General features: G+C 41.1%; 1 protein-coding gene across 1 annotated transcript in view; it reads left to right on the forward strand.

Moving 5' to 3' along the window:
* The window catches only part of RAB38 (RAB38, member RAS oncogene family), a 69,709-nt gene extending 53,126 nt beyond the window's left edge, over positions 1 to 16,583 (forward strand). The window contains exon 4 of the mRNA XM_003992646.5: positions 15,693 to 16,583. Within this exon, the coding sequence (XP_003992695.1) occupies positions 15,693 to 15,845 (153 nt within the window). The 3' untranslated portion in view covers positions 15,846 to 16,583. The remainder of the gene's footprint in view (positions 1 to 15,692) is intronic.
* Positions 16,584 to 19,974: the final 3,391 nt, after the last annotated feature.

Consider the following 19,974-nt stretch of genomic DNA (forward strand, 5'->3'; position numbering starts at 1 on the left):
TTGCCTGGGTGGCTCAGTTTGTTAAGCATCTGACTCGATTTAGGCTCAGTCATGATCTCATGGTTCATGAGATCGAGCTCCACATTGGGCTCTGTGCTGACATCTCAGAGCCTGCTTAGGATTCTCTTTCCCTGTCTCTACCTCTCTCCTGCTTGCTCTTTCGCTCTCAAAATAAATAAAAAATAAACATATAAAAATAAAATAAATAAAATAAAACATCAATACATCAGTGTAGATAATTACAAATGTGCATAAAGCTGTATAGTAGATACAACTGAGCGTTTCCCGATTTTGTGGTGATTCTTTCGTGGCCATTTTTGTGCTTCTACTCCCAAACATTCCCTTTCAGGTCCCCCCACAGGTTTTCCAAATGAAAGTTACCATTTCCTGCATACTCTGTCCCTGAAGTCATCATAATTGGCCAATAGTGTCTATATGACCTGAGTGGGGCCCCTCCTGGGACCATTCTCTCCTGGACCCTTAGTTGCTTTAATCTTCAGTGTGAACATGTGACTGAAGCCAGACTCATCTGAGTTCTTCCCCAGCACTTCTCCAGCTGAGTTTGGGGCTAAGGGACCTTTCTCTTGGGTGGTAAAGCTATGAGGATGTAAGCCCAGAGCCTGCTGGCAGCTCTCTCCCTCTTTACATGCAGAAAGCTGCTGAACAGATAGGGAAGAATGAAGCTGACCTGATGGTGTTTGAGAGCCTAATTTTATTTCCTAAGGTTTTTGGAGTGGCCTGGGTCATTCAGCAATTCTGTAACTCCTGGGAGCTACCCTTCAAATGACCTAGGCAATTCAATGGATTTCTGATTTTTGCAACCAAGAACTTATGGCTAATCATGTTGATAGAGTGCACTTGCTGTAGTAAATGATAGCTTAAATAAACGTCTTGTTCTTAAATTCTCAACTTGAGAAATCTTTCCCATTAAAGAAACATTATTCTTAGAACTTGCACCAGTTTAACTGCATTGGAAAAAAGTTAGAATATAAATTCTCTCCTTTCACAGCTGATGAAACTAATGCCTGAGAGAAGACTTGACCTGTTCATAGTGACTAAGCTAGTTGTAGTAACATCAGGGCTAGGACCCAGCTCTCTTAATTAATGAACTGTCTAAAGCTATCCTGAGTTTAAAGAAAGTTCAGTATAATAGACTACAATATAAAAGAGCTCACAATATTTTGTTGTAATTTTAATTGGTATTAGTCCATTCTTCTCTCCCTTTCACAGCTCAGTTCATTCATAAATTACTTGTTGGACATGTATGTGCCAACAGGCCCTATATAAGCTGCTGGTAACAGTCCAAGTGCATAAAAGTGCCACTTCTGCTCTCAAGAAGTTTACTATCTAGTGCGAAGGTAATTTCTAAAAGACATTGCAACCATTAAAGCTACTTTAGGGACTATGATGGAAGCACCTGAGAGACAATACCCAACCCGACCCAGCTCAGGTTGGGACGTGGGGCATTGGCCAGGGAAGGCTCCCCAAAGGGGATGATGTCAGGACCTTGTCATCACCAGTCAGGCCCATTGTTTCCAGCTTTATTATTAACATTGTCTCTCGCTACTGTCCTATTAAAAACATACATAAACTTCGTTTGGGGCTAGCACCAGAAAAATGGAGAAAGGCAAAAATATCTAGCGCTGCTTAGGTAAGGGTGGAAGACCACAAGTATAACACAAAGTCAGTTAATAGATGTCTCTCTGCATCCATCCCTTCACCATCCATAGCCACTTCTAGATGTGCTGCACTACTCCTCAGCAGTAATTGCCAACTTGTGCAGAGAGGAACACTAGTTATATGAGATAGCGTTCTGTGAGATAAGAGTTCTGTGATCAGATGAGTTAATGGAATACTGTATACTTGTTCTCTACTTGGAGATGGGAGAGGAAAGTGGAGCTGCTTAATTCTCTCTGACCCTCCCATCCCAACCCGAATCTGCCTTTCCTCGATTCATGTTGTTGTTGCGGATCCTTACCCTCTGCTCCCAGTTCTGCTGTGTTTCTTTGGTTCCTCACATGTCCCCCCACCCCAGATGCTAAAACCCTTTTCCATCTAATGCAAGAAGTTCAATCACATGCTACACTGCATAAGCTTCTAGGACTCGAGCAATCCAGTGGTAAAGAATCATCTTGAGGGGCGCCTAAATGGCTCAATTAGCCATCTGACTTCGACTCAGGTCATGATCTCAGGGTTCATAGGTTCCAGCCCGGCTTTGTGCTGACAGCTCAGAGCCTGGAGCCTGCCTCAGATCCTCTGTCTCCCTCTCTCTGCCCCTCCACCACTCATGCTCTGTCTCTCTCTCTAAAAAACAAATAAACATTATTTTTTTAATAAAGAAACATTTTGGAATTTTTTTTAACTTAGCTTTTCATAAAATTATTTTGCCATAAGATGCCTTTTTTTTTCCTACCTTGTTATGAAACTTCAGAACCCACTTTGGCATACCTTGCTCTAACAAAGAAGTATATTATGTTTGTGCCTGCAAACTTTCTCATAGACAACTTAGTATTTAATCAAGCGTTTTCTTTTTTTTCAGGGCTTATTATATTCTGGCCCTATTGCTGAGTTCTTTCACATAGCTCATTTTGTTTTAATAACATCTTAAACAAACTTGTGAAGCTGACATTTTTTCTCACAATTATAGGTGAAGAAACTGAGGCACCAGTCATGCATGATTGCATGCTTGGTGACTTTTGGCGATTTCCCTGAGGTTACATAGTTAGCAATTGGCAGGGCTAGGATAGTTCTGAGTCCTTTTACTGTACCTTTCCTTTTAAATAAACCAGTTTGTAAGCAATAAAAATTCAAGATACCCAACGATTATGAAACTGGAAAATGTACCCAAATTTCACCTAAAAGTTCAAAGCAGAGTAAAATGAAATCCTTGTGAATCAGTTAGATGTCAGTAGCTAATTACTTCCAAATGAGATATATCCACTCTGTAGGCCTACAGATAGAGATGGAGTAAGGATAATCCAAGCAAGGCACATTGAAAGAATGGCCTGTGGTTTAGTTCAGTTGGAGTTCAGCTAAGTGAGGGGAGCCAGCAGAGATGAGCCAAGAGAATTAAGGGGGAGCCCTGTTGGTTGGCTCAATGTAGTGGTTTGGACTAATTCTGATTAGGCAAGGTGAGACAGCAATGTTTTTCGAGCTGGGAATTAGGGTGAGGTATCATGGTCACTACACTTTAGTTAGAGTAGTCAGGGGATAGTTTGAAAGGAGTATGGAAAACAGTGGCCATGGGAAGAAAACAGAGGGATGTGACCATAGACGAGACTACATAGGGCCTGGCTTAGGGCAAAATGTCACAACAATTGTGAGATGGAGCTCATCGTTATCGTTATGTCTGAGCAGAGGCAGGAGAGGCCAGGGCTAATAAAATAATCACATAATGACTGGCACAATAGTTTATTAAAGTGAAGATTGTAGAGACTTTGATGAATAGTGCCTGGTCCATGGAAAGAGATCAATGATTATTTGCTGAATAATAAGTTATTTCATTTAGTTACATGATACATCAATATTACATGGCAGAAACTATGAAATGAAGCATCTCTTCTTTGCTACTAAAAACTTGTAGAATGAAGAAAAGGGTAGTGTTATTCCACAGAAAAAATAAAATTAAAAAAAAAAGAAAAAAATTATATAGCCCATGCTAAGCACTGCCTTAAGGAGGTTGCCCACTCCAAGAATGACTTGTTATCCGAGTGTGGAATTTAGGAGTTAGACCTCAGAGACACGGAAGTGTAGACTTTGGTTCTACCGTTGAAGCCAGGGTTCTGGTAGTTGGCTAGTACCATGACATTCCAAACATAAAGGGAGTGCTAAAAGATGCATTTGTTTGTCAGTACATCATCTTTTATGCATACTTTTTGTTGCTTGTGTTTTCCCCCACGCTGACGTTATTCTAACAATGGTGGTAGAAAGCATTTCATTTATGCTATCAGGAAGAGCAAAGATTTCAAACTCTCTGCTAGAGTTAGTTGAGGGCTGGACAAAAGGGCCGTATATTAAGAAAATATAAACTACAGGCCTGAGAAGTAGTTGTAAAGCTCGAATTGACCATTCATTCAGTTTCATAAAAATTCTTGAGAAAAGATGATAATAAAATATTCATATATAATATATAGTCATAAATATATATGATGTCACCCAATTTCTACTTTTGCCCCTAATATAATTATTTCTAATTCTCCTAATTCTGTCAGGAGGGTGCTATTATCTTTATGTTCTAGGTGATGCCCAATAAAAGTGAATATTTTGCCTAAGTTTATCATCTAGTTATTAAATAGTGGAAGTCACCTGAAATAGCTTTTGAAATATCAGGGCATAAATAATTATTTTTAAAAGAGCAAAAGAAGTATCTAATGCAGGTCTGCTCAGCTGCAAAGCCTTTAGTAGTTCAGCTTGATTTTTATAAAATGTTTCAGTCAGTCTTCCTTCCATTTCACCCAAAAATAATGGTGTCAGATCATAACTGAAAAACAAGATAAGGAAAGGCAGTTTGACTTGTGAAATAAATTCTGTTGTGAATAAGTTTTCCTTTTCACTCTCTGCAGAGATCACCCCCATCTAAAATTATTTTCGGGTTGAAACCTGGACTTGTTACTCTGGAGGGCCCTTGTTAACAAGCTCATTCATTTGTTCATGCATTCATTCATCCGTTCATTCATTTACACAACGTGTTCCAGGTGCCTACTGTCGGCAGGCACTGTGCTAGACACTGGGATGCAGCCACGAAGCCCCTAGGAGCTCCCAGTGCAGTGGAGGACACAGACTAACAAGCCATTACGTATTGACCAGTGGCAGGTGCTAGAATAGAGGGATGTTTGTCCAGCCTCTGGGAGTCAGAGGCAACTTCTCTGAGGGTTGTATTTATCTGAGGACCGATACGTAATGTGTAGGTGCTTCATCCGTGTGTATCATTTAATTCTTACATTCTAACAAGAACCCTATGACATGTGGTTATCATTAGCCTCATTTTACAGTTTAAGCAGGAAGGCTCAGGGTTTGGACTGTCCCACAGTCAGGGACAGTAGCAAGTTTTAAAGCTTGATTCCAAAGCTCATTCTCTTTCCATTATATCCTGCTGCTTCCTGGGACAACAATGTTCCAGTCTTAATCCTCAGACTTAGCACACAGAGGTTCCAGAGTGCAAGCATTTAATTATGATAGAAATGAATTATTAAACAGATAATTTCTACTCATAGTTAACACTCAAAAAATATGACTTTGAATTGAGTAAGTCCAGCAAATACTGTGGACACACAGTTTATTCTGTAAGTGTATTACTCCTCAGTCTTCTAACCTGTAAAATAGATTAGTAATATATCCACCTCTCAGCATGTACTAAGGGTGAAATGTGGTTATTCATGAAGCATATATAGCATAGTACCCAAGTAAATGTTCAATAGTAAGTGTTCAGTAAATACTAGCAAGTATTACTATTAAAAAATATATTTATTTATTTTGAGAGAGAGAGAGAGAGAGAGAGAGAGAGAGAGAGAGAGAGAGAAAGCATGCATGTATGAGGGAGGGAGGGACAGAGAAAAAGAGGAAGAGAAAGAATTCTAAGCAGGCTCCACACTGTCAGTGTAGAGCCTGATGCAGGGCTCAATCTCACGAACCGTGAGGTCATGACCTGAACCAAAATCAAGAGTCAGATTTTTAACCGACTGAGCCACCCAGCAAGTATTACTGTTAATATTTTGGGTCTGGTGGGCCATTTATCTTCTCAAACTGATGTATGAGCAAGTATTTTTACTGAAGGCTGCTGTCTTCATTAATAAGGTTTATAAAATCTGGCTTAATGGTAGTTTTTATGCTTATATTTATTCTTTATTGTCTTTGCAAAACTGATTAGGCAAACACTGTTTCAGTATACTACTCATAGTGAGGGACATTAAAAAAACACTGTTTTGAAAGCCAAATGTTAATAGAGACAAAATCTATGAATGTTTTGATTCTTTATAGCCATTAGTGGTAAGTCATACATTACATATTGAAGTTGGCAGTGTATCTCAGGAATGGCAAACTCTAAAAAAGATCTTGGGAACTTTGTGTCCCTAGTTAGCCTGGTGTGGGAAAAGAGACAGGGATGGTGAACTCACATTCCTCCAGGAGCCATGAAGTTAAGGGTATGAGAGAGGTAGGTGGCAAACTGGAGAGTGAATATGTGCCATTTAAAGACATTTAAAATGAAAAATAAGTAAATAAATGCCTGTGGGCCAAACATACCACATTGTAATTGCTCATTCATAATTTTTGAAATTTAGAAAGAAAGCCCTGGCCACCAAGGTAGGAGACTTGAGTCTTCATTCTTTCCATGGACATTTATAGAGAGGAGTATGGCTCAGTAGGTTAAGAGCAAGGGCTCTGGGCTTCAGTCTGGCTTTGCCATCTAACAGCGCAGAACTTTCAGGGGTCAGAGGAGAAGGATCTGAGCATGGGCTGGGGAACTAGGTGCTGAAAGTTTGACTTGCTGGCTGTGTGACCGACCCTGGGAAAAATTTTAACTTCTCTATCCTTCCATTTCCTCGCCTGAGTTTTTGTGAGGATTAGCTTAGTTCGTAAAGGTAAAGTAGATAAATGGTACCTCGCAGACAGTAAGTTTCAACAGGTTTCAACTAACTTTGGCAGTTTTGTTTAGAGGCTTCTTATGCACCAAACACTGTGCTGGGAGCCAGGAACACAAACATAATAAGATAAAATCCATTTTTAAGAACACAGGCGATAAGTGGTTATGAGTCACTGGTAAGTGCCAGGTGTGTACAAACTGCCAAGCAGCCCTGACGATACATTTCATAATGCTGAGAGAAGGCTACTTAGCAGAGATATTTACAGAAACAAAGAAGTGTGCAAGCAGCGAGAGCTAAGAGGCAGCCTGTGTGATGCCAGGCAAGTCACTTTCCTTCTCTGTTGCGTTAATTTCTGCATGTGTCAAAGAGATCAATTTGAATTAGTGGTATCTGATTTCCCTGGTAAGTGGCAAGTTTGGAGATGTTTCACGGCTGAGGTGGGGTTTCTGAGGCTGCTAGATTGATGGCAAGGGCATCAGAGAAAAGAGCTTTAAAGTATGAGGCCCAAGGGCTACAGAAGACAGGGGAGAAATGGGGTATAACATGAACTTGGACATCTAACATGGAGGACAGGGGCTGAGGCAGGGCTACAGTAGAGTGGAGAGATCTTGTCAGAGGAACACAGTCTTTGGAGCTGATTTTATCTGTAGACTTTCCTCTTCTTCACCAGTATCTACATGCTGACAATGTGACTCTGTCCTATGTTGAAATCAATTACAATATAGCTCCATCTGTCCTTCCCAGTGCCTGTTAGGTAGATGCAAAGTAACTTTCAGACAAAGGGCATCATTAGGATCTGGTTTTTCTGAAGCACACTCTTCAGTGTAAAACCATGGGGTTTGGATGCAGGCAGACCTTTGCTTGGGCACTTACAACCTGTTGGCCATAGACCTTGAGAAGTCAACAGGGAGAAGAAAAAGAAAATACAGAAGCTCCAAGGGTTGGAGCTGGAACCAGATTCTGCCCCTTCCTGTCCCTGAGACCTGGTGTATGCCATTTAGCCTCCCTGTACCTCACTTTTCTCATTGGCAAAATGAGGTCAGAGCCTCCCATCTCGGCTTTCTTGTGAAAATTAAATGAAATGCCAACTTCTGAGAACAGTGTTGGAGATAGAGGGCTCAGTTTAGAGGAGCCCCAGTAGAAGCTCAAGATTGAGAGGAAGCCATTACCGGAAGGATGGGGGGTGATATTACAGATGAGGGAGGAAAGAAGTACAAAGCAGACAAAAACACAGGTGTCCATTGTGCCTGCCCCATATTAGATATGAACTAAGGCAAATGAAAGCCAGCAAACTGCTTAGCACTTATGTGCTCAATAAACAAGTACTGAATCTTAGAGAAAGAAAGGATTTGAAAAGCCCTGTTCTGTGCAAGACTTCTTACAGTGGTAGTGTTACCCTGCGGGCCATCTGCTCTAATTAAAATTTCACGGGGCTGAGGAATTTAGTGCCCTAACCTCAGGGCCTCTGGTACACTTGGTGTTTTGTTTGAGGTTGATGTATTTGGAAAGATTAGAGGAGGAAGAATTCTTTGCCAGTTTTTAACTAGGCAGAAGTGAAGGTTTTCTGCTAGAATATTTTTGCTCTCTGGCACTGGGGGGTCAGAGATTAAATAATTTGCCACCAGACAGATGTTCTGAAGAGCTAATTAAAAAACTGACAAGTACCCAAGACCTCATATAGTTAGATTTATATTCCATCCTCTACAGGAAGATCACAATCACTACAGCTTAAAATCGCTATATTAAATGATACTTCCAGAAAGTTCATTTTGAAATTTAAAAAAATGGCATTAAAGACATTCTTAATTATAGAAGTATGTCTCAAATCTGGATGCATATTTTAAAGAAATGGAGAACCTTTTTAAAAATACTTACGCTGGGCCCCATCCCAGACCAATCATATCAACTCTGGGAGGAGGGTCTCAGTAACAGATTTTTTTGAACTCTTTAAATGATTTGAATATGCAGCCAGGATTAAGAACTACTGATCTAGAAATAAAACTATTTTAATCTCTGTATTAATCCTGGGAGACACTACAATGTAATATATGTGAACAGAATAGGAACTGGAGTGAGGTCAGTTTTAGCCAAAAAGACAGGTTGATCACAATCACATACTCCCCTGGGTAAATTACTTAACCGTGTTAAAGGTCAAAGTTTTGTTACCTTTAAAATATGGCTATTAGCTTTTTAATAGATTTTTATGAGGATTGGATGTGAACATTATGTCATAAGTAAAGGACCTGCTATACGCCCAGCATGGAGTAGACACTCAGTAGTCACCCTGGTGGTCACTACCATTTATTTTTTTTTTTTTGGTTTTGTTTTTTTGTTTTTGTTTTTGTTTTGTTTTTAACGTTTATTTATTTTTGGGAGAGAGAGAGAGAGAGAGACAGAGCATGAGTGGGGGGTGGGGCGGCGGGTAGACACACACACACACACACACACAGACACACAGAATCTGAAAAAGGCTCCAGGCTCTGAGCTGTCAGCACAGAGCCAGATGCAGGGCTTGAACTTACAAACCGTGAGATCATGACCTGAGCCAAAGTTGGACTCTTAACTGACTGAGCCACCCAGGTGCCCCATCACTACCATTTATTTTTACTAAAATGCTTTGCTGGGAATTTTAAGCCTTTTTCTTAGGTATGCTTATTAATATGAATGAAAAGATTTTGAGTAGAGGCACAAAGATGAGCATACATAAACCTAACACAGTCTGCACAATAGAGCATCTTGTCACACTGCAATTTGTAAATACATCATAGTCAGATTCAGCCTGAGTGTACATATCATCAAAGTCATAGAGCGTATAAATTTCCTCCTAGAGATGTTACTACTGTCTAGAATGAATGCCAATAAACATTCCCAGGTAGCATTTTGCACTTAAGCCAGCCGCCGTGTTTCTTTACAATCACCTGGAAAATGTGGACTTAGCTGTGACGACTTGGGTGCCAAGTAGCTCAATCAATTATATTGCAATATAATTACCCAAAGGGTCTGAACCTGTAGTTCTCAGGTGCATTTTGATTATCCACACTAGCCATGGACAGAAGGAGAGAAGGAAGTTTGCTGTTTTGCCATTCCTTATCTGAGCCTAGGCCCTTGGCTGTGACCTCAGTGGTATATAGACAGACAGTAGGACCAGCAATACAAACGAACCTTGCTGGAGGCCCTGAATACATGTTCCTACCTTTTTTTTTTTTCTTTTTTAAGAGAGGGGTTTATTTTATTTTATTTTATTTTATTTTATTTTATTTTTTAAATGTATTTATTTGTTTTGTAGAGAGAAAGCAAGCAAGCATGGGGGAGAGGCAGAGATAGAAGGAGAGAGAGACTCCCATGTAGGCTCCAAACTGTCAGCTCACAGCCTGACATAGGGCTTGATCCCACAAACTGCGAGATCATGACCTGAGCCAAAATCAAAAGTCAGGCGCTTAACTGACTGAGCCACTCAGGCACCTCAGCTCCCACCTTTTTTGTGCTGGAAACATGTGTCCTGGCCATAGTGTTCCTTTATTTATTTGTGGGACTATTTTGGCGGAGCTGAGATGAGGGTCTGGCGCTAAGCCTGTGCTTTCAGCATTTTATCCCTTACTTTTTATTGTAAGCATATGGTAAATATTGTGGTACGTATTAGTGTTTACTCTTCTCCTTGGACTTGTACCTGTCCCCACCACTTACTAGTGTGTGTCTTGAGGTCAGCCAATTACCCCTTCTCAATCTGTTTCCTCAGCTGCAAAATGAAGGAATTGAATACACATATTATTGTGTTCTGCTGATGATAAAATGAGAATATAGTGATAACATTTGTTGAATGTGTATATCTGAGTAGTTGAGTATTTCACGTGTTCTCACTATTAATATATATTAACTTATAACCACCTGTAAAGTAGATCCCTTAATTCCCTTTTTTACAGATAAGAACACTGAGGTATGGAGTGGTTAAAGTAGTTTTTTCAAGGTCACCCAGCCAGAAAGTGGAGGAGCTGAGATGACTTTGGCTTCATGCCTGTGCTCAAAACACTGCATACCAGGCCTTTTCATAGAGGGCATGTGGTAAATAATAGTGTTTGCTCCTCTTCTGAGCTTCCTCTGACAATTTCTGATCTGAAATAGGTATGGCATGGCAACAGCACCATGGTTTGCCTGATAGCCATTTACTAAATACTTATTGATAGATTAATTGATAAAACAGTGCGCAGGTTGTGTACAGTTTTGCCTAGTAATGTATTTGTATCATATTGTGTTTATTGACACTTGACCTGCAGAAAACCCTCAGTGACTCTATGTGGCCCCTTAGCATTCAAGGCTCTTCAGTGATCTGGAGTGATCTGCCCTTTCCAACCTCATTATACCTCTGCTATTTATACAAACCTTGCTGGGGTTTAAGCTCAGTTAAGGATGGGACTTATTTGGTCATCTTTTTCTTTGTATGTCTACTACTTGGGGGGAATCTGAATAATATTGACGGAATGAATGACTGAATGTGTCTCAGCCATCATGAGCTGCCACATTGTTCCTATGTGCAAAAAAGCAGGTGCTAGCACTTCTTGGCTCTGATGGATCCCTTTGTCCAGCCCCATCCTCCATGATCCCATGTCCTAGTCCTGACCCCAGCTAGCCTTTACCAGGTGTTAAACTTTCCAACAGTTTTACCAGCATCATCCTATCTTTTGTGAAAATGATCCTGCTAGGCTGCCACTAATTGGGCTTAGGTTTTTGTTGTGTTTCTTATAATGATGATGAGTTTTCATAGATTTGTCCACACTTGCATTTAACTCACCTCATTACTGGATTTTGCCAATTTGCACATTAATGAAAGTAAACCCTATTTAAAGGGCATGTTAATATATGAGTGGAAGTTTAAAAAATACTCCTGACTAGTCTAACTTTACATTGTAGGTGAAGGGGGCCTTTTTAATGCTTAAGATGTGTTTTTCCTATTACATAAACATGTTTTTCTTCTTTTTTTTTTTAAATTTTTTTTTCAACGTTTTTTATTTATTTTTGGGACAGAGAGAGACAGAGCATGAATGGGGGAGGGGCAGAGAGAGAGGGAGACACAGAATCGGAAACAGGCTCCAGGCTCCGAGCCATCAGCCCAGAGCCTGATGCGGGGCTCGAACTCACGGACTGAGAGATCGTGACCTGGCTGAAGTCGGTCGCTTAACCGACTGCGCCACCCAGGCGCCCCAACATGTTTTTCTTCTAATGTATGAAAGAGAAAGGAGCTAAGATTTATTTAGCACCTATGAGGCCTAACACTGCAGTAAGAACTTCTGTTTGTTATTGCACTTGATCTTCAAAACAATCCTGGAAAGGAATATAGCATGATAAGAACCAGGCTTTGATGTCAGAAAGACCTAGGTGTGGCCCCCAACCCACCCACTGCATGATCTTGGGGAAGTCTCTTAATGATCTTGGCAGGTCGGGTCTAGTGACCCAGAAGAGGTCCTACAGGATGAGCCAAGAGGATCTCTGGCTGAGCTTAGGATGGAAATCAAATGCAAGCCAGCAGGAGGTGAAAGCAGAACTTGATGATGTAGAGAGAGCAGATACAGATGGAGGGTCCAGGAGACTCAGAAAGGAAAGGAGCCTGAGTCTTGTCTTTGTTTCAGGTCTGGGGATTTTGATTAAGGATAGGTGGTCCAGTGGTGTATGTACTCTCTCAAGAATCCAGGAACTGGGGGGGGCGCCTGGGTGGCTCAGTCGGTTGAGCGTCCGACTTCGGCTCAGGTCGCCATCTCGCGGTCCGTGAGTTCGAGCCCCGCGTCAGGCTCTGGACTGATGGCTCAGAGCCTGGAGCCTGCTTCCGATTCTGTGTCTCCCTCTCTCTCTGCCCCTCCCCCGTTCATGCTCTGTCTCTGTCTCAAGAGTGAATAAATGTTAAAAAAAAAAAAATTAAAAAAAAAATTAAAAAAAAAAAAAAAAGAATCCAGGAACTGGTTAGACAAAGACAAAGACCCAGGTGTCATTCATGGGAACCAAGGGTCCTTGGTAAAAAGATGCCTAGTGCTGGTGGTCTGGAATATGCATATAGTTTAACACACCTAGTAAAAGCCAGTTGGTAAAAGCCAGGATGTCTCATCTGGTCCTTCCTTAGATGTTATCTCTTCTAGAGAAATCATTAACTCCTTGTCCCTTACAAGGAGGGCATGAGCTATATGCATTCTGAGGTGTGTGTAAAGCAGAGTAGGGGGTGCAGATGTTGGCAGAAATAGAAGCAGGAAAGGGAGAAGAAAGCAGATTTTTATGGAGTCCTTCAGTTTCCCTGTCTCAGGAATCTACCTAAACTTAAGTTTTCTTATCTATAAATAGATATAATGACATCCATTTGGTATTCGAGGTGAGATTTTATTGCTTTCTTCCCTACACACAAACAATCGCCAAATGGGAACAAAAGTGTTGGTTTATTAATGGCTAGATAAGCAACCAAAGTTGCTTGGTTAAAACCAACCAAATGTAGGGCTTCTGCAGAGAGATGTACTGGCCCATGAGGCCAGGGCTCAGAAGGCTGAGTGAGGCTACTCATTTCCACTTTCCTGGAACTTGAGACAGTAGAGGACCTGGACCTTCTAATTGGTCACATAAATAAGTGGCTGGGTTCAAGAGCAAACGTGGAGCTGAGTCTCTCCCAAAGAACCAGGCTCTTTCTAGGTCAGATTGCTGCCCGAGAGCAGATAGTTCAATTGTGACCCCTGGGCATAATAACTGACAGAGGAAGAGGGGCAGAAGGCATGCCAAGCCTGGGTAAAGACGTGAAGGCGCAGTAACACACCCAGCAGGGAACAGGGCAGAGGAAGCTGTTCTCTGTGGAATGGCTTTCAGGGAATGGGCACATATAGAAGCAAAAAGTAGAAGGCCATCCTCAGGCCCAGCCTAACAATAACAGCAAAATCAGTGAGAACACAAACCAAACCCTTACTTCATAGGGCTTTAAATGGGATTAAGTAAATTATGTGTATAAAGTGCCCGGCATGAACACACTGGGCAAGCACCAATGACCACTATAACCTTTAAAGAGAAGCAGTTGTTCATCAGGTAAGTAGTGTCAAGACCATTGCATAGATGGAATGGAATGCATAGAGGAATGGAAGGTTCAGAGACATGAATTCTGGTATGGTATAAAAACCAGTAACAACAACAAGAACATCACAAACAAGCAAAACATAATTTTACCTTGTTTTAGATTTGGGAACCCTTGGAAGCATTTTTGTTGTTGTTGTTGTTGTTGTTGTTGTTTTTGTTAAGGGTCTGGACATGAAAGAAAATAATCAGAGGAAATATCCTGGAACTCCGAAAGTTACTTTAAGCTTTCATAGGAGGTGAGCTCGGAAGTGGACTTGAAGGATGGGGAACATGCTAATGAATATTTGCATCCAATGTCATTAGCCACAGGTGCCATTTGGAAATCATCACCACTTCTTACGTTTTCCACGTAGTATGACTTCATGCAGTGATCTCAAAATGTATCAACAACTGACATACATAAAAAGCTCAGAGATCAGAAGTTATATTTCAGATTGGACAAGGTCTTGCAGTGAAACAAGTTGACAAGAAAGTCCTTATCTCTTTATATTGACTATGATGAAACATGTCAGAGAAGTTTAACAAATTTGACTTTATTTTTTGTTTAGGATCCCAGGAGTCAATATTCTGTATTTCTCTGCTTTCTATTAGCAGGGGGGAAAAAAAGCTATTTAATCTAGATTAACCTAATAAAGAGCATATTTGAGATTTAAATGATTGCTCCACATTTTCCCCAAATTGAAGCTTACTTTATTCTTGAACACAGATTCAAATTTCTGATGTCATATTTTTCTTTGAAGAGTTATATCCATCTGGATTGTCTGGGTAATATCACAGTAATAACCTTAAATGTAGTGATGTCATAATTCTCACTTGGTGCTACATGCATCATCACGGGCCACTTGGCTCCTCTTGATTCCCATTCATAGACCTAGGACAAGAGAATTTCCATCTTTGTGCTTCCACGATTTCAGAAGCAGGGAAAAGTAAACATGGCAAATTAAGCATTGCCTTTTATTGCTTCTATACAAAAGGGAGACACATCACTTCTCACATGTCATTGTCCAATGAAAGTCACATATCCGTGATTAACTTCAAAGAGGTCAGAGCAGTCCACTTCTCCCATTTGACCGAAAGGCAGACAGCCAGAAAATACTTATAAAATCACTAATGACCGCTGTAAGAGGTGTCTTATTATTCCTATTTCATATCAAGGTCACGAAAGTAGTATGTGGAAGAGGGAAGTTAGACTGAAGACTTATGTATCTTATATAATATTATGCTGTACTATAAGAGTATGTAAAAATGAGAAAGTTGCCCTCTACCTTCATTTCAACCTACTAAAAGTAAGTGAGACTACCAAACACTATTTCTCTGAAGTAACAAAATAAATATATCTGCTTTTGTGAAGGAATGAAAAGTAAAGCTTCTCAAAGGAATGTGAGGGAGGGGAGGAGAAAGAAGATGCGTGGATAGGGCATCCAAGAGATACTTAAATGAGTTGCCAAAAATATTGCTCTTTTGTCATATATAGGTCTCTGCTCCAGCATTATTTTAAAATATTGATAAGAAAATCTTTTTTGGGGGGGGCGGTGCCTGGGTGGCTTCGTCGATTAAACATCTGACTTTGGCCCAGGTCATGATCTCACAGTTTGTGGGTTCGAGCCCTGCGTCGGGCTCTGTGCTATCGGTTCAGAGCCTGGAGCCTGCTTCAGATTCTGTGTCTCCTTGTCTCTATGCCCCTCCCCTGCTCATGCTCTGTCTCTCAAAAAATGAATAAAAGTTAAAAAAAGAAAAAAAGAAAAAAAAAAGAAAAACTTAAAAAAAATTTTTTTTTAACGTTTATTTATTTTTGAGTCAGAGAGAGACAGAGCATGAACGGGGGAGGGTCAGAGAGAGGGAGACACAGAATCTGAAACAGGTTCCAGGCTCTGAGCTGTCAGCACAGAGCCCGACACAGGGCTCGAACTCACGGACCGTGAGATCATGACCTGAGCCAAAGTCGGCCGCTTAACTGACTGAGCCAACCAGACGCCCCAAGAAAAACTTTTTATTTATTTATTTTTACCCCCTCTGTAGGAGAATATAAACATTGATGAAGCCTCCAGATGCCTGGTGAAACATATACTTGCAAACGAGTGTGACCTGATGGAGTCCATTGAGCCGGACGTCGTGAAGCCCCATCTCACATCACCCAAGATTGTCAGCTGCTCCAGCTGTGCCAAATCCTAGTAGGCTTCTTTGCTGGCATATGATGGAAATAATCCCATTTATCTCATGTCTCAGTTCTTACCAATTTGAGTAAATGTCAGGATAGGGATACACATGCAGCAAGCCAAAGATCTATGCCTGTATATTTCCTATAAGAGAGAAAAATAGCAAATGTTCTTTTCATGTTTTTCCCAGCATCAGCACAGTGTTTACGAGCTTGTTAAATATTTAGTCTGTTACAAAATTCTGTCTTGTAGCCGACCACAGTTCTGGAGGGCCACAGTTCTGGAGGGCCAGCGTCTGCCCTGTTATTTTCTTCTTGGATTCGGCCACGGCCTCTAGTCTTAAAGAGAAAGGGGAGAAGAGCAGACTAGCTGTCAAGTTCAGCACTGGCTTTCACTTTGCCCCTGGTGCCTTTGTCCAGATTTCAATACACTTTCTGCTGGGCTGACAGGCCTATTAAGTAGAAATGTTTTTTTTCTTCAGAGATGACCTCCATTTCCAACAGCCCTGAGTTGTCTCTGATTTAGCCCTTCAGAGTCGAGTACACAGGCTTCCTGTGCTTTTCTTGCTTTTATTGTCCCTTGCCATGCCCTGAATGTTGGTTTAAGTGAAAACTGTATGAAAAGACTTGCCTCCATATGTGCCTTTCTGTTCACTTTCTCTGACTTAAGCCGTGGGGCTCTTCTGTTCATGTAATATATATTATATATATTTTCACAAGTGGAAAATAAAACATTACAAGATGCTGTTTCCCTATTTCTGAAAATGCTTTAAGTGTCTTAGTATTGTGATTTTTTTTTTTGACTGTGTAGCCATGGTTCTCAAGACCCATTTCTAAAATTTTTTTTCAAAACGCGATGAGAAAAATACACTTAAAGGAACTTCTGGGCACTATTATACTTAGATGAGTCTATCTATTGTTCATTTCAGCATTTAGGCCAAGCAGTGTATCTACATTTTCTTGGTTAAGCAGAGGAATATATTTTCATATGTTCTAATCAAGAATATGGTCTAATAGCAGACCAATCAACCTGCAAAGAAACAACTAAAATATGCATGATAATATTTTGGTTTACCCAATGGCTATGGTGCTGATATGCTGAAGATAGGTACTGCTTTTTTTTTTTTTTTCCATTTATTTACTTTTGAGAGACAGAGCAAGACAGAGCATAAGGGGGGAAGGGCAGAGAGAGGCGGGGACACAGAATCCAAAGCAGGCCCCAGACTCTGAGCTGTCAGCACAGAGCCCAACGCGGGGCTTGAACTCACCGACTGCAAGATCATGACCTGAGCAGAAGTCGGAGGCCTAAGCGACTGAGCCACCCAGGTGCCCCAGGTACTGCTTTTTAATAGCATTTAATGACGTTCGTATTCATATTATACTCATGGGAGCTTTGTCTTTTGTAGCAGATATTTTTGGGTGTCCTACCCATATTATCTTGGCATTCACTGTTTCTGTAAGTACCAACCACTCAGCTTCTTATTGTTTGTGACCTATTCCCCGAGGGCATTCTCTGGCCTTTGGCGCACTTGACATGTGAGGCAGACAGATGAGAAGTTCCAGGAGTTAATGTCTACAGGAGTAGCTCTCAACCAAGGATAGCAGGAAGTGGGAGATGAGTATCCTGGGTTCCTTGTCCCTCAGGAACCACATTCTTTTTGTTGTTGTTTTATTTTTTTTTAATATTTATTTATTTTTGAGAGACAGAGCATGAGCAGGGGAGGGGCAGAGAGAGAGGGAGACACAGAATCCAATGCAGGCTCTAGGCTCCGAGCTGTCAACATAGAGCCCCATGTGGGCTCAAACCCATGAATTGTGAGACCATGACCTGCGCCAAAGCTGGACACTCAACTGACTCATCCTGAGGCATACTTTATACAGTCTTACAGGGGTCCAAGTGGGATTAAGCCCTGGCTCTCACAGGGGAAACCTGCCATCTGACTCATCCTGTATGGGCTTCCTTTCCTTTTTTCCTCACTTCCTCCCTCCTCTACTGGTCATTCCTGGGTTCACTTCCTAAATAAACTACTTTCACTGAAATCCTTGTTTCAGGGTCTTATGGGGAAACCCAAACCCAGTCTACATTAGTTGGGACATAGGTGGCCTAAGAAGCAAATTCTCAACACCAGCTTCTTGAACCGAATCATTCATCACCCAGGTGGTAGCAAGGACCCCCTTGCTGGTAGACAATGTGGTGGAGCTAATCCCTAGCAAGCTGTAGCACCATAATTACTAAAATTGTCATCACATGGATTGGGATAGAATCTAGATGGAAGGAAAGTCTATTGCTCTTGGGTTTCAAAGACATGAGATTATGGAGTTAACTTCCAGAAACTCTGTAGGAGAAAACATTATAGAGTTGATTCAGCTAACACTCAACTCAGGATTTGGTGTATAATCTTGAAGACCTCCAAACAGCAATCAAAATAATCCTCATTTCCCTTAGCTACAGGATAGACGGGATGGACGCTGAAAATCAGGCCTAAGACTTTAGGAGAAGCAGACTTTTATTTTTATTTATTTTTAATGCTTATTTATTTATTTTGAGAGAGAGAGAGCACACCCACAAAAAGAGTGGGGTGGAGAGATAGAGAATCCCAAGCAGGCTCTGAGCTGACAGCACAGAGCCTGATATGGGGCTCAAACTCACAAACCGTGAGATTATGACCAGAGCCGGAATCAAGTCAGACACGTAACCAGCTGAGCCACCCAGGCTCCCTGAGAAGCAGACTTTTAAAAGAGGCTGACCCCACAGAGCTAGCAAATTTCCTCCACTAAAATCAGAATTTTTATAGGAAAGAAATCATACATTGAAATATAGAAGGAGATAATTTGGATGGATGCTCTTAAGAATCTTGAACCCAAAGATTGTTCTGAAACTGTGGCCCAGAAAAAAAGACCTTTACCCTTTCCTGGGGGGAAAATAGCCACTTGTCACATAAAAGCTCCACCTGAGTAGGATGTTTTAGAAGGTGATGCTTTTCCTTCTCAAGTTCTGCTCCCATCTTCCCTCATTGCTTCCAGACAAATAACTAGAATCAAGTCTCAGTGTGAACAGTCTCAGAGAAGAAAACTGTGCTCTATGTTGCAGGGTGAAAAGGATTAATCAAATGAACTATAAAGCCTGACTAATAAGTATGGGTAGGAATCTGGAGAACGTTCTTGAATTGGTCTTAAGATGCTGCATCAGGGAGGACAGAATGTAGCACCAGATGATGGATAATCTATTTCTATGAGAGCACTCTTTAATGAGTTAATTTTTAACATTCTGGCAAGGAAACCTGGAGCTGATCCCAATGTGCTACTAGAATAGCTCTTTGAAGCTTGGAAACAATGTTGGCCTAAAATAAATGATGCGGAGATGCCAGAACTACCTTGGCAAAGTATTAGAGAAGAGCTCTAAGGTCTCAAAGAGGTGGGCATATTATAATGTATTTATTTTGTAATATCAGAGAAACTACCAGCTGATTATGTTCCTCAGGAGAGGCCAGAAGACACTCCCTTCACTAAAACAATAAGGAGTGTCCCCCAAACAGGGATACCAGCATCAATGAGAAGCTCACTGGTGGTTGTTCTCTGTGCCAGATTTGAGACTGTAAGTATGTTGCTGTGTTCACTGGGAATGACACCAACATGGTTAAGGTTCAATATGTGGTATTAGCATATTTAGTGCTGGGTCCTGGATCTTGAGCATCAAAAGGTGGAAGTGGAAGTAAAGCCTCCTACTATCTCTTTAAAAAATCAACTTAAGAAAGTGAGCTTCCCCTTTGTACAACTTCAGGCTCTGCAAAGTTAGAGGTCTTGATCATTCTACCAGGGGACATAGTAAAGATTCCGCCAAATCTATAGCTTCTTCAGCTGATGTTTTTGGCTCCTCATGCCTACGGGCCTGTTGTTAGAGAAGGTTATTACTGTACAGGCAGGGGAAGGCCATCCTTATTACCAAGAGGAGAGGGTTGCTGCTAAATAATGAAACAGGGAAGAGTATGTCTGGAAATCCTGGGGCTCATTGGAGTGCTCTTGATGCTTCCATGCCTAGTGAGAACTAAAAGGGCAATTGCGGTGATAACATCTGGAAGAGTACAAGTAACCAGGGACTCACACTCTCAGGAACAAAGCTCTGCATGCACATCATGACCCTTAGCT

This window comes from Felis catus, chromosome D1 (assembly GCF_018350175.1).
Source record: "Felis catus isolate Fca126 chromosome D1, F.catus_Fca126_mat1.0, whole genome shotgun sequence".
In the NCBI taxonomy this organism is placed as follows: Eukaryota; Metazoa; Chordata; class Mammalia; order Carnivora; family Felidae; genus Felis; species Felis catus.